The sequence below is a fragment of the Squalius cephalus genome, assembly GCF_949319135.1.
Source record: "Squalius cephalus genome assembly, chromosome: 12".
NCBI classification, from domain to species: Eukaryota; Metazoa; Chordata; class Actinopteri; order Cypriniformes; family Leuciscidae; genus Squalius; species Squalius cephalus.
In genome coordinates this window covers 13,077,029-13,092,670 of record NC_137133.1, presented here as the reverse complement: position 1 = coordinate 13,092,670, position 15,642 = coordinate 13,077,029, and the positions used below count along the sequence as shown (strand labels likewise).

General features: G+C 36.1%; 1 protein-coding gene across 1 annotated transcript in view; it reads right to left on the bottom strand.

Moving 5' to 3' along the window:
* Positions 1-765: 765 nt before the first annotated feature.
* LOC307168619 (uncharacterized protein) overlaps positions 766-15,642 on the bottom strand; it is a 33,880-nt gene continuing 19,003 nt past the window's right edge. Inside the window, exons 18-31 of the mRNA XM_079888747.1 lie at positions 15,155-15,219; positions 14,055-14,177; positions 12,667-12,822; positions 12,182-12,323; positions 11,828-11,997; positions 11,594-11,728; positions 10,752-10,937; positions 9,859-10,373; positions 5,267-5,409; positions 4,787-5,008; positions 4,355-4,594; positions 4,092-4,210; positions 3,679-3,975; positions 766-3,322 (exon numbers count right to left, since the gene is read on the bottom strand). Coding sequence (XP_079744873.1) covers positions 1,790-3,322; positions 3,679-3,975; positions 4,092-4,210; positions 4,355-4,594; positions 4,787-5,008; positions 5,267-5,409; positions 9,859-10,373; positions 10,752-10,937; positions 11,594-11,728; positions 11,828-11,997; positions 12,182-12,323; positions 12,667-12,822; positions 14,055-14,177; positions 15,155-15,219 — 4,046 coding nt within the window. The 3' untranslated portion in view covers positions 766-1,789. The remainder of the gene's footprint in view (positions 3,323-3,678; positions 3,976-4,091; positions 4,211-4,354; positions 4,595-4,786; positions 5,009-5,266; positions 5,410-9,858; positions 10,374-10,751; positions 10,938-11,593; positions 11,729-11,827; positions 11,998-12,181; positions 12,324-12,666; positions 12,823-14,054; positions 14,178-15,154; positions 15,220-15,642) is intronic.

Genomic DNA, 15,642 nt, shown 5'->3' with positions numbered 1-15,642 from the left:
GCTGGATGAAGTTCTCCTCAAGTTTACATAGCAGAGTAAAAGTGTAGTTCTTCACATTAACTACAAACATTTACAAATGTAAAAAAAAAAAAAAAAATCACAAAGTGTTACAATACTTTAGTGTTGAGCATTGTTTTATCATTTGAAATCTGACAAACCACTTTTTGTGAAATGTTTTGCTTGAAAATGGCTTGCGCTCTATTTCTTTTATATAAGTAAAGTTAACAACGTAATTTCGGGAGGAGTGAACCCACCTAATCTTTCAAATAACTGCCGGAGCATATAAGCAGCCGTTCACCTTGCTCTGGCATCAGCTGTTTTGGCATCCCTCCACCTCCCCAACTCCACCAACATAATTTAGACATCTTGCTACCATACTCATCATCCAAGCATTAGTAGTCCAACTGGGGGGTATATCTAAGCTAGAGTTGAAGCTGCTTCCTCGAGCCCCTCCACTGCGGACAACAAGCCAAATACGCTTAACCTTATAAGCTTAAAGATTATATGGGCAAAGGAACTCGTGAATGTAGCTTAAGAGTGTAAATAGGTTTTGGTTCCACTAAACAGACTGGCAATACTTCAAAGAACTTTGATAATTCACCTGCACTACAAGTTCATGTGCTACACCTTTCACCAAAATGCAGTCTGCCCCAGGGAAAGTATAAACCAAGAGGAAACACCCGACCAGTGTGGTAAAAACATCAATACAGTTTCATGCCTCTAGATGGTGTGAATCACAAAATATAACTCTAGCCATATATGTATATATATATTTATTCATTGCTTTTATATTGGTGCAGTAGTAACAATAGAGGTAACAGGTTCCAAATGCATATCCAATGCAAAACACACATAATAGGAAACAATATGCATTGTGAAAAGTGCTATACCAATAAACCTGAATAGTTATAATGTACATTAAATATTCAGTAATGATTAGAATTCATGGTTAAGGGCAGTTTTTTCAAGCTACTGAAAAATAACATACATTATTAACATGCTCAAGACAACATTGTGTTTAAAAACAATGAATGGCCATCTTGCAAACAACTTAACTTAACTGTTTATTATCGCAATCTATTAAACCACAGTCGTAGTTTCACCAACAAAAATCCCAAGAGAAACAATTATTTAAAAATACAATAGTATCTGTGGTATGATTTCCATAGGACATAACTCTGACTCCTCCCCTCTGTTTAATGCAATTAGGCTATGAAATCATGGAATCATGTCACTGTCTGAACTGACTGACTAATAATAATCAACAATTTTACATCAATCAACATAAATATTCATATTACAGTGATTCAAATGATTTGATTATTCAGTTTATGAAAATAAAACATTTACACTACATTTAAATGCTACATAATCAGACATAAGAAATTGCTACGTAATAAATTATTGAATTATTTATTGTTAATCAAGTTATTAATTGCTTTATAAAATGTCTAAAGTGCTAACCTGTCCTTTAAAATCTACTCTGTAAAATACCTTATCCCTTTGTAAAACATTATTTATTAACATTATTGGCCTTTAAACATGTTCAAAACACACTGCAAAAATGTTGAATTCTCAAAAATGCTTATGACCACGTGTTGTCATTTTAATATTGAGTACTTCTAATTCATCTGATGCCTAAAATAGTTTCTCTGTTTCTCTGTGAGCAATTCCACCGTGAGAATGATGGTATTTAAAGGTATTCAAATTGGGATTTGATCACTCCTAAACATGCAGGTGTCCATTTTGTTACATGTGCTTTGGATCTTGTGGATCGTGTCATAACCAATTAAGTCAGAACTCTGGACACTGTAGAGCGGAATAACTGTCTGTTTGCTACCTGAGGCAATCCTACAGGACTAAGTGCTTCTGGACTCCTGGCAAGTGGACGCTGAATGGGACTATCTAGATTAGAGAGACCATTAACCAATGGTCTACTCTGTCCACTTTCCCCTGATACAATGTTCTGAACATTTGAGAAGGGACCACTTACTAATAGCTGACTGTTATTTACCTGTCCAGTAGAAACGTGAGGCAAGCTCACTAGGCTTGTAGTACCTGCACTCATAGACACAGGATACTGGTCTGGTCCTGTAACCAATAAGTTACCTCCATTGACATGACCCTCTGCAATGGGAGGACCACTAACCAATAGTCTGCTCGCTACACCTTCTCCTGATACAATGTTCGGAGCACTTGAGAAAGGAGCACTTGATAATAGCTGGCTGTTTACTTGGCCATTTGCAATTTGAGGCATGCTCACTAGAGTTCCAGAGCCTCCTACTAAAACATTACCTCCATTGACATGACTCTCTAGAACTGTTACTGTCCCTTGTCCATCATTCTGTGCACTGGAAATGGAGCCATCAATTACTCTTTGGTTCATATGTATATGTCCACTGGAAACGGAGCCATCAATTACTCTTTGGTTCATATGTATTGGTCCACTCAACTCCTGAGAACTCACTTGGTAAATTGGTTGAGGGCTCATGGGATGATTTGGACCAAGACCACTGACTAATACCATACTTCCATTGACTGAACCATCCATAAGAGTTACTCTACCCTGCCCGCTCTCTCCTGATACAACCGATCCCACAGGTACTTTAACCATCTGCAGCGAACCAGTTCCATCTAGTTGTTGCTGTGGCATCATTACAAAGTTTGAAGTTGATGAAAGGTTCTGGATTATCATAGGATTAACTTCACCTAAACATTCATTAATCATGACTGGATTTTGAGGTCCAATTTGAGAGTACAAGAAAGAATCACCAATGATGCCTTGCTGTCCACTACCTAAATGTGCAAGTGCATGGCCATTACCTTGAGTCAGAAATATGTCAGCTTCTGGTGTGCCATTATTTATGTAAAAACCTTGCCCAACACCATCCTCAGACAAGAAAACATTGCTTTGCATTGGCTGGTCGAATACGTAGTACATAGGCTCCTGTACGACCATCTCATGACTAGGTGCGGTTTGGACAAGTGGTGACTTGACAGTTATCTCCACAGGACTGGGTTGGACAGTGTTGGTCATGTGATTGGAAGATACTCCAGTAAATGCAGTTGTGGTTGGTGTTGGCTCTACAGTATTTACAATAACATTTGAGTCAGCCTGAGACATAGATTGAGTCTGTCCAAATCCACAAACCTCAGCCAAGGTGTTGAACTTTAAACCCAGGTTGTTTAAGAACTCCAGGTCATCACTGGACTCGTTGTAGCTGCAGCTGTCAACAGAACCGGCAACAGATCCTTCACCCTCATAAACATACTTCTTCAATCCTTCCTCTGGAAAATCACTCTTTTCCATATACGTAGATTTCTGCAAAAGAATAAAAGAAAATATCATTTTAAATGTAATCGAATGAGGTGTTCATAAAATATCTTCATGTTGTTCCAAATCTTTTTCTTCTGTGGAATGAAAGTCAGTGGGATCCAGTGTTTTTTGGACTCCATTTACTTCCATTAGACGGAAACAGTTTAAACAATCTTAAACATACCTTCTTTTGTGTTCCACAGAAAAAAGAAAGTCATACACATTTTGGAGCAACATGAGAGTGAAAAAATGAAACATTTTTAGGTAAACTATCCCTTTATGTATTAAAAAATGCCTCCATACAACACATAATAATAATAATAATAATAATAATAATAATAATAATAATAATAATAACATACTTGCGTGAAGTATTCTTTTAGAAATGCATCCACCTTATGCTCTTCTTGACATCTGGAAGAGTTTTCCGTATATGCTCCGTCAGTATCACAGTAAAAGCCTCCAAATGCACTCTCCTGCATCATTCCTGCCATTTTAGAACCCTTATAGACTAGTTGGTTTGATTTCTGTACATGAATGTCATCCATTGGGGTTTTATAGTTTACAGCTTCTACCATTCCTGAAGGTTTTTTGGATATTGTTATTTTATCACCCCATCCATTGTTGAGGTTTGGCGGGGTGCTCATCAGAAGAACATCCTGGAAGAGAAACAGAAGAAATTATCACATAATACAAAAGTGTTTTACACTGTCACTTGTTCCCTGAGAATATAATTATGAGCTGTGTGACATCATGAAGGGATTTTTTTTTTTACCTTGTCTTCTCCTTTTCCCTCTGTGCTATAGGAGATAAGGTGTTGCTTGGTTTCAAATGGCATGTCAATAAAACCTCCAAAACTCCCACATTCACATTTTATTACGACCATGAGCAACACTAAAAATACAGAGACAGAAACACAAACACTATTTTACAATGTTACCACAAAAAATTTGATCTAGACGATTAGCCTGTCAACTTTATAGTTAACTAAACTTTATATTTACAGTAGTAGACCATAACAAAGTAAACCATGCTCACAGATTAGACAGAGGAATCCTAGAATCAGGAAACTAATTCCTGGCGCTCCAAGAGTGGCTGATGCAGTGCTTAGTGCTGCCATTTTTGCACCACAAACCATGCCTTCAGAGCAGGTACAAACTTCTAAATGGAGGACTTGCTCATCGGGGCAGGCCAGTCCTTGCATGTCACTGATCACCATGGTGACTTCGTAAAAGCCAGGCCATAATTCACCTTTAGAGAGCAGTGAAGCACTTACATCTGAAGAGGTGAGAAACAGTTAGAGACCTGACTATGAGGTTACTTTCAACTCAAAAGTGAACAAGAAAAATCATTATCTACTTTATATGTTGCTATAAATTACATTAGACATTTACATGAATATCTGAATATGTTTCATAAGATATTATTATCGAAAAACAGAGATTAATTGGTAGTTCTGTTTGGTATTACCATTTATTCTCTGCAAGTTCCATTTGCCCCTTGTCTTCTCTTGTATCAAATTGAACTTCAGTGGAGCTCCGTTGGGATATGAATCAGTATCTTCTGCTGTGACATTCACTACTCTAGTATCACTGCAGACAGTCTGCACATTATCAAGGAGTTTGGGGCAGTTATCATTCAGGTCCTCCACCTGCAAGGCTATAGTCCCTGTAGACGTCTGAGGTTGCAGCTCTAAAATGTATAACAAACACAAAACATGTTGCAATTAACCTTCTTAAATCTTCTTTTAATATATACTAGTGTTTAAAAATCCCCCAGGACACACTTCATGAAGTTGGTTGAGAGAAATTAAACAGAGTGTAAAGTGTGACGACTGTGCTCTAAATTGTCGATAACAATAAAAAAAAAAAAAAAGTAGGTGTGTCCAAATATTTGACTGCTAATGTAAAGGTTCCCAACATAATGTACTGACTCTTTGTTCCTACTAACCATTTGTAATGCAGAGGATCTTGGCATAGTAGGTCCCATTTACCACATATGGAGACTCACGATCTGGTAACTTGTTGAGTTTGATCTCAGCAGTGTCCACGTCAATAGAAATCCAGTTGTCAGGGTCATATGCCTTTGCATATCTATAAACAAACATGGAACATTACCTGATTGCTACATTTGGGGTTTATTACAGGAATAGTTTATCACATTTTGTAAAACCAAGGTGTAATAATGCTTCTTAACAAAACTGATTGAGTGTAATCAGTGCCAGTCCTCCCTATTCGCAAACTACGCTTAGGGCCCCCAAACCATCAGGGGGCCCCCTTTCTCTCGAAGATTATTTAAGTAGCATATCACTATATAATGTAAACATATTTTTATAACAAACACAAATGTGGATTCAACTTTAGCGGAGTCATGTAGAAATGTATCATTTATATTTATTTAATAACTGTTTTGGACATCATGCAGTGTGGCAGATAATGACATATGCTTCTTGACATATGGCTATGGCTTCCAAACAAAGCTATCTGTCCGGAGCAGAAAAAAAGAGAATGCGCCAAGAATGAAGTGGGTATGTATTTTTGTAACATTTTAAATTCTTATTTAGTCTTGACAAACCAATAAATTTGTAAAAAAAAAAAAACTCCAGTCCAGATCTCCGGCCCCTGGTTCCATATTAGTCAACTCAGGGATGGGCAGTATTTATGATACATGTATTTCAAACATATTTCAAATATAAAATAGTATTTTGTAATTTGTATTTGATGGTATTGATGAAAATGGCTTCATATTTTGTATCAAAATACTTGAGTGATTTGTATTTTTGTAGTTTTAAAATACTGTAAAATACTTTGTAAGAAAAAGTCTACATGATGACATCATAAAAATGCGGCCTCTGATTGGTGCCTACTCAGTAGTTTTCTCAGACCTTTTGCGATCAGAACAGAAAATGTATCCATATGGAAGAAGGTGGTCAAGATAAGAAACGTGTTGGCTGCCAGCTTCCCATACATTTTTTGCATAAATTGCTATTATTTTTAAGTTTTGGTGTTCGTTTTAGTAGCCTAAGCTAAATAGTTTACCAATTTACATAATGTTCTTGAAAACTATTATGCCGAGCAGCAGCCTCACAGTTAACGTTAGCTTGCTACTTTCAGCTTATGTTAAGTTCGTCGGTTGTGCACGAACAGTAATAAGAATAAAGTATGAATGACTGGTCTTCTTATGAATGACTTGTTTGTCATTGAGTCAGTGTTGCTGATGCAAAGTAGGCCCTTCGTTACCAAACACCAATTAACTATATTAGGATACAATTATGTGTCATTTGCAAACTGTTAAACATTAAATAGTTGCTTACTTTAAAACTAACCTTTACGATCACAGGGATATGTGAATATTTGATCTGTTAACTGGTTGCACATTTCAGATTTATTACATGACTCGGGCAGAGAAAAGCTGTTGCTATCAAACATTGCTTACTTAATCAACTGAGTCTAATGGTGAAGGGATAAAATAGGCCAATTAATGGAAGGTATGCAAAGAAATTTCATGCTCCCCTGTAAAAGTATTTTTTAGTATTTTTAAAATACAAAAATACAGTAGTTTATTTTGATACATGGTGTGGCTGCTATATTTTGCAGTTTATTTTGACACACTTAAAATTAAGGTATTTGGTATTTATGCCAGTATAAATTAATAATCAAAATGTTTTTGTGCGTGGTTTAACGTATAAGAAATAAACACATTCCTGTTCAGTAATGCAAGCTGTCTTGTGAGTCCTGTCAAGTGTTTTAAAACCAATTCCCATTATTCTAAAATTAGATAATTATCAGTGTATTTTTGTCTGTTTACTGTAGCTTTTGTAAGCTATAATTATCATGTTTTAGTTTCATTAGTAAATCAAGCATTTGGAAAATCATTTCAGCTGTATGTATTTCCCTTTCAAATGGGAACTCGCACTGCATCCTAAGACACTATGGGGAACACCTCCTGTGTGAACGGTGTCTGAAGCATGTGTCTAAACGCGACAATGTCATTGGTTGGCAACAGCCCGACACATCACTACCGGTGTCTTCAGGGTAGAGTGTAGCTAGGCCTCCTCTCATTCTAGAGAGTGGTCACGCTGAAGCCTTCGCTCCCCAGAGCTTCGGCTTAGATAGCGACATCAAGTTGTATGGCTCTTTGTTAGCCTCCTTGGTAAGGCTCATTTTAGAGAGTCGTCCTGCTGAGGCCTCCACTCCCCATGGCCTTGCCTGGATAATGTCTAGAATTGTATGGCTCTCTCTGAGCCTCCTAGAGAGATCTGTCATAGCATAGAGTGTATTTGGGCCTTTTCTTGTTTCTAGAGTCATTATGCCTCTGCTCGTTAGAGCTCTGTATATACAGGCGATTCCAGTGTGTATGGCTCTCTGTGAGCCTCCTTGGTGAACTGTTTGTGGACAGTGTAGTTAGGCCTCCCCTCATTCCAGAGAGACTTCATGCTAAGGCATCTGCTCACCAGCAGTTAGAGGTTGAGCTAGAGTTCTCCCCTTCGCTCAGAGGGTTTTTATGCAGAGTATCTACTCCCGGTCCCCGTCTATAGAATCTGGTGTGAAAGGTTATTGCCTGCTAGAAATTCCTTCTCATTGGAGGCCTCCTTATGGGTTAGGTGATGTGTGCAAACGGGTTGTAGGCCTTCACTGCTGAGTTAGCAAAGCTAGCCTCCCTGGTGGTGTTTTAGAGGTAGATTGGATACTTTACATCCCCCAGAAGTGACAAGCCAGAATTGATATTCTATTAATCATTGGACATATTCCCTTTAGGTATTCATGATATGTAATACCAAGTCCTTGAGCTGCTTGTGGGCCGAGACTTTCTACTCAGCTCTCCAAGGAAGACAGGAAGGATGTAAGCCGGGACTTCCCTTGTCATTGTGCGTGCAGCTTGGGCTATGGGTGTATGGAATAATGTAACCTACAGCCTTTGGTGCATTCCTATAGATTGGGAATAGTGACTCCGGCAGATAGTTCTACGGAGTCTTAGCTGTTAGAGCACGCATTCCCTGTGTGGGTATTTGTTCCAGATAGCGTCCTAGGGCGCAGTGCCGAGTTCCCATTCGAAACGGGAATGTCTCAGGTTACAAATGTTACCATGGTGTCTCGTTGCCATGCCTGTGTAACAGACGTAGGCCAGTGAGAGCTGTGTGTGTAATCCTCACGCCCCTAATCTCAAGAGGCGCTTTAGCGACTGACGCTAGAGACTGCGGTCTTTAGCCTCCGTGTTACAACCCCCACCTCTGATGTGGACGGGTCCGGGTTCGAGTTCAGACAAACGTTGTTAATGACATATATTACAGGCACTAGGGGTGCTCAGCATAGCCATCTGTATCTGTAACAATCTCATAATTACTCGTATCTGTATCTGTCTACTGATAAAACCGGAAGAAGGCGGGGCATTACCCGGAAGTTCATACAATTACTTGAGAAGACCCTTATGTCTGTGGTTTTACAACCTATCTGTTTTCTTCGTAGTACTGAACAAATTTGCTTTGTATAACTGATTAAATAATATTTTTATTATGATTATAACATTTATTTAAATATCTTCTAACTGTTTGAGCCAATAGCCTCATATAGGCAATGCTTTGAAGTGTAATGCGATTGTGCTTCGGGTGACTTGAGTTCGAGTCCCAACTCAGGAGCCTGTCGTGATTAAAAAAGTTCTAATTAAAACAGTAATAATACATAATAATAATAATAATAATAATAATAATTTGTTACATTTATATAGCGCTTTTCTGGGTACTCAAATCACTTTACATAGAAGGGGGGAATCTCCTCAACCACCACCAATGTTAAATAAGCATGTTAAATGCATTAAACAATACAGTTCCAGAGGAACTCTGAGTAATGTTAGGACAATCACAACCCCAAATAAGAGGAGCCTGACTCTATAAAAAGCTTATAAATGCAAATCTGAACAAACTATAAAGAATACACCTGCATAAATGCCTTCTCAGAGAGAGAGTGAGACAGGGAACTGTAGCCTATCATATCATACGAAGTTTAAAACATTTAAATAGACATATCAAGTAGTAGAAAATGTACAGGCTATGTATCTTAGCTGATTATTAGGCTACTCTTGTTTGGTTTCTGAGAAACACGTAAAGACGGGACGGTGATTTTGGAGGTTAATGTATAATATCGTGCTTTCCCCTGACTTACCGTTTATCCAGCAAACACGAGGATTGACTGTTTCAACCTCAGCCGAATATTATTAGGCAGAATTATTTCTTATTCATTTTGAAGCTATTATCCATGCCTTTCCGAATAAGGTATTTGGCTTTGGGCACACCCCTAACAGGCACCCTCTTATACCCACAGTCGCACTAGCAGTGACGTGACTGACGTCTCGGGCTGTCGCCAGCCAATGACATTGTCGCGTTTCAATGGGGGCCCCTTCACAAAGTTGTGCTTAGGGCCCCTAGAAGTTAGTGTAGGACAGGCACTGTACTGCATATTTAACCAGATAATTTTGTTGAAAAATTTTACCAATCTTGATTACAGATTTGTTGTTGTTTTACCAATAAATCCTTGAAGAACACTCACTTGACTTTTTCTGCTGTTTTCCCTGTGTCTTCTTCTACAGCAGTGTAGGTGTCAATTACTTTTGGATAAGAACTTTTGGTGTTTTCAGATACAGATATAGGCTTGACCTTTGGATGGAACTTTGGGGGTTCTGGTTTGTTTTTCACACTGATCTTCACTAAGTATGGCTTTTGGTTGGACACGCTAAAGACCGGTTTACCAGTTCCTCCAAAAAACAAAGAATGACCGCTGATTCCAGAAGCTCCAGATTGACCACTGGCTCCAGAAGCCCCAGATTGACCACTGGCTCCAGAAGCCCCAGATTGACCACTAGCTCCAGAAGCCCCAGATTGACCACTGGCTCCAGAAGCCCCAGATTGACCACTGGCTCCAGAGGCCCCAGATTGTCCACTGGCTCCAGAAGCCCCAGCTGCACCTGCTGCTCCTGCTCCACTCCCTAGAGGTGCTCCTGGATGAGCTTTGTTTGAAACAACTAGGTTCAGGTTCATAGCAGATGCTGACTCGAAGTCAACAGGCTAAAGGAGAGAAAAAAGGGGTTGCACTTTATTTTACAGTACGTGCACTTACGTGTACTTACCTAAGAAAGTACTGGCTAATATAAGGTAAGTACATGGGTTAAGGTTAAGTTTAGGGGTAGGTTCAGGGTTAGTACCTAGTTATTGTAATTACTATAATAAGTACATTGTATGTACATGGGGAACAGGACTGTAAAATGAAGTGCTACCGAAAGAAATGCATTTGGTTACTCAATACGAACCATGTAATAAATATATGTAAATAACATGTGATGTGTACATCACACTAAAACAGCACACCCTTACTACATTTTAGCCTTAATCTCATTGGTTCCGTCACATGAACTTCTTAGAACTGTGTACAAAATAAGCACTGACCTTGTTCAGGTACAAAACACCCATATTTGTCCTCGGATCAGTTTCAATAGTGAAACGTCCATCCTCGTTTCCAGAGACTATTTCAAAAACGGCCAACCAATTATCTGTCCTATCTTCATCCATATCCAGTGCCTGGATCCTTAAAACCTCAATGGGTGCCACATTCTCATCAATACTTGCTGAAAACTATAAAACCAGAAAAAACAGTTCACACTCTTTCCCATTACCATCTATTATTAAACATTTTCTTATACTAAAGTTAATAATGAAAAGTCTAAGAGGAATACCTTTGAGAAAAAAGGAGTACATTTTAGAATATGAATGCAATGCGCTAGATGGTTAAGCATTAAAAAAAAAAAAAAAAACTTAACGAGAAACTGCGCATCGTGTTTTATATTCTGGGTTTCATCTGCTTGCCTGTACATAGTATGCATCATCGATAAGGTGTATGCTGAATTTGGTCTTTTAATATCACTGTCTTACAACATTTTAGTGCTTAGTACAAACCTGAAAAAAATAAAATAAATCCTGGCAGGCAATGGAGGAAACCCTGGTTTTGCCCTCCAGGTGCATGTACATAAGGGTGTCACATGAGAACTATGAATTGTCTTTGAAATATAGTTAGTGCCGAATGTGATACGCTTAAGTGGCATTTTATTGTATTAATATTATATCTCCAAGTACAGTTTGTTTTAAATATACTATAAAGGTTTGAAGTACACTACAAGTGTACATTCATTGCATTTAAGTACTTTTTTCACAAGGGTATGAAGAAAACAACACTATTTAATGTCAGAATTGTGACCTCCTGACTATTTATATTAGCCAATGCATATAGTCACCTCATCCTTCTCCAAAGTAGGAATATTGTCATTAACATCCAGGATGTCTATAATTACAGAAGCTGTAGCAGAATTTCCTTGAGGACCTCCATACATGTCAGCAGCTTGCACCGTAAGAACATAAGAGCTGTGTTCCTGTTTAACAGAATAGGAAATTAATCCATCTTGACTCTTTGGCAAAAGAAAATGACACATAATCACGCATATAAATACCAGTATAACTGAAGCAAATACCTCTCTGTCAAGTTTTGGGTTGCTCACATAGATTGTTCCATTGTCTTTATTCACAGCAAAGAAAAGCTGGCCATTATTTGGCTCTTGTTTGATTAAGGTGTATGCTATTTTACTGTTAAGAGTGTTTTCCTTATCTGCATCTTTGGCCACAACTTGTGTTACAAATGTTCCTGGAAAAAACACAAGAATGAAAAAAATATATAAAAAAAAAAAATATATATATATATATATATATATATATATATATATATATATATATATATATATATATATATTTAAGGTGAAGGATTGATCATCCCTAATTGCAGAAAATCAGACAGTGGTTGACAATGTCAATGCAGATGGCAGGCTCACCAACTGGACACCCCTCATAAACGCTGCTTCGTTCTGGCTTGTTGAAAACTGGTGAGTTATCATTCTGGTCCACCACGGCGAAGTTTACTTTAATATTATCTTCAGCTATGGTGTTGTTAAAGAACCATGCAGTGCCAATAAGCTACAAGATAAAAATAAAACAAGGCTTCTATGACGATATGACTTTGTTTATGAAAAAAAAAAAACTTTCTTGAAAAGGCTGTCTGGAATTTGTCAGAAACCAAGAGCAACTTTTTTAACAACTATAGCAAAAATCTGATGATATTGTTATTTTACCATTTAGTTTTCCAAAAAATTTTTGAGCTCGATATCTGAAACCAACAGTACAAATCCAGTTTTTAACCTTGAAAGTTACTGAGATATAGATAGCCCTTGTGACAATATAGTCTCGGTCTAAAGCATAATACATGATTGTGTACTATATATGCTTTGTATCTTAAATATTGTGTGTTCATTATCCTCACGGTGTAGAATTCTCTCTCCTCACGATCCAGAGGCCGTAAGAGGCGAACCAACCCTTTGCGGTCGTCTACCATGAAATGACCAACAGGAGGCTGGTCAGCTCCTGGACCCTTTAGAGTGTAGCGCAGCTGCATTTCCTCATCCATGTCTGATCGCATCTGAGAAAGATCATATTGCAATAATGCAGGTTAGAATACTGTTACTAAAGATGAGTGTAAATGGTCCTAAAATTGTTTAATTGTTATTGAAGTTTAAAATCACAATTCAATTACAATTAAAATCATTCATGATTTAAGATTCCTAAAAATTGTAACACCCAAAACATATCATCAGTTTGGCATTTTCACCCAAAAAGTTCAATTTTCACAAACTGTAGTGCACAAACTTTATAAACAAACTTGACTGCATTCACCAAACTTCAACACTGTTACTGTAAGAAAAAATTATAAAACAAGAATTTCTTTCATTTCTTTTTAATATCTTTAACCCCTTGTTTTCATAATTTATTAAATACATTTTTGAACTATGAACTGTAATATGTCAAAAACATCATACAGCTCAGATAGTCATATGTCATATGAGTTATAGTTAGTACAATGTCTAAAGTGGACTATCAAAATAAAGTGTAACCAAATAGGTTTTAAAGTAAATTCAAACCAACATTAGTTGGCTAATCCCTCCTGAGTGATAACTTAATCTACACTACATTTTCAAAACTGTAACCCTGTTTTTTATTGTTAGATATATTTTTATGTAATATGTACATCAAATATGTAATATTGTATGAAATTTATTTAATGCGTATTGCTTGAAAATACACTGTAAAAAGTTATTGTTGGTTTAACGTAAAAAAGTAAGTTACCTGGTTGCCTTAAAATTTTGAGTTAGCTGAAATTAAAAATTTGAGTTAATACAATGAAGGAGATTGTTTTAATTAACATACACTCAAAATATTATGTTATCTGAACCACATTAATTATCTAAGTTGATTTGACAAAAGATAAAAAAAATGTGATAACAAAATAATCATGAAAATAATCTTTTACAGTGTAAGCAAAAATTAAAAATAATTGGACATGTCCCAAATTTTGGTAACAAGCCTAATTTAAAATGATTGGAAAATAAAACAGGTCATATAATTTAGTTTGTATAGTTTTATTTTCCACTAAAAAATAAAGGTATTGTATTAAAGGTATACCCGTTTCGTGGAAAGTGCTGACAACTGGCTGTATGAGTTTTATCTTTTAATAAAGAAATTTATTTACTGAGTAAGAATACTGAATAACTTGATTATAACTTGAATAACTGAATATTATTATCGAAGCCGGCATTGTAATATGCAGTACATGCAACGAGTGGAGAGATTTGCTGTATTGTAAGGTGTTTCTACCCGGCTGATATAGGGCTCATTGCTGTAGTCCACATTTTCTGTTAGCTTTTTAACAGGTACAACCCATTCCCTTTTATGACGCTGCTTCTGTGGAACTTTCCAACAGTCTCCAGTGCTCAGGATCTGTAAAAAAAAACAAAAACAAAAAACCTTAACACATAACAACAACTATAATATTTGCTCCATAACACTTTTTAATTATTATTATTATTATTATTATTATTATTATTATTATTATTATTATTATTTTATGATGGCCTGGTTTTTAGGTTTAATTGTTATGTTCTTAAACGGTTATGCAGGTTTTTTTTAGCATTGCAACTTTGTGTATGCAAGAAGTAAAATGTGAGATGGTTCACCTCTTCTTTATGTTAACAACACAGTTACAAGTGAACATCCGATGCTATATTAATATTTTGTAAAAAAAAAAAAAAGAGCATGACTTTCTTAATCAGCAGTTTTGTCTTGTTTACAGTAAAAATATCTTAACATCCTTCAAACAACATATATTTTCTATTATTATTCTATTATATCTATTATTATAACATATTTTCTATTAAGATATTGTGACTTGCAGCTGTGCTTGAATTTTTTTTCTTACCTCATTGGCATATGGTTTAAACATAAAAATCATAATCATAAAAAACAGTGATGTTACAGTCATTAAGGAATAGCAATTTGGTATCAGTATAAGCACTGTAAATATATATATATATATATATATATATATATATATATATATATATATATTTTTTTTTTTTTTTTTTTTTTTTTTTTTTAAGTTGTAAATAAAACAAAAATAACCGGAGTATGTTTTATATGTAGACAATTTAAGTTCTTGAAAATTTCATGTTTAATTCAATATGTTACTAGCTGATACTATAGCGATTTCAGAGTGAACATTTTTCTATACCAATTCTTATATTATGTTAATATACCAACCTTTTTGAGGTTCAGTTTGTTACTGAATAAAGGCCACAAAATCACTAAATGTAATTCAATTAAAAGCAAATAGGGCTGCGTTTGCGCGCTACGAAGACTCTTAAGGTGTAACTTAACTAAAAGTATACCATTTCTAGGCGTGTTCCCCAAACCTTTACCTTAGGAAGCTGCTTATCAATTATCTCGTGCAGGGGCTGTTTCACTGCATTATGAAAGCGGTGTTCTTTATAAAAGAAGCACTTCAGAAATAGTTGAAATTGCATTTGACTCATGGGATATTATAAAAAATAATCCAAACTATAATAGCCTATAGGTAATAGCCTAGCCTACACATTTTTAAATTGTATCATATATTGCTGCCATAATAACCATTTCAAATGTTTACGTGCTTACTTCTCTTTCCCGTTTTTGTACACTGAGGTGGAGCTGCGATGAAATATTGTTCTTGTAAATACGTTCCAGCAATTCAGTAATGATTTTTGTATTACAAGATAAAATTTCTTTTTTCGGCAAATTGTAACAAATGTGTTATGCAATAAAAATAATAATAAAAAAAATAGATGAATATCAATAAATAAATAAATAAATAAATAAAAATAATAATAATCTTACGTACGGTGCTCGGCAGTGATCAAAAAGAATTTAA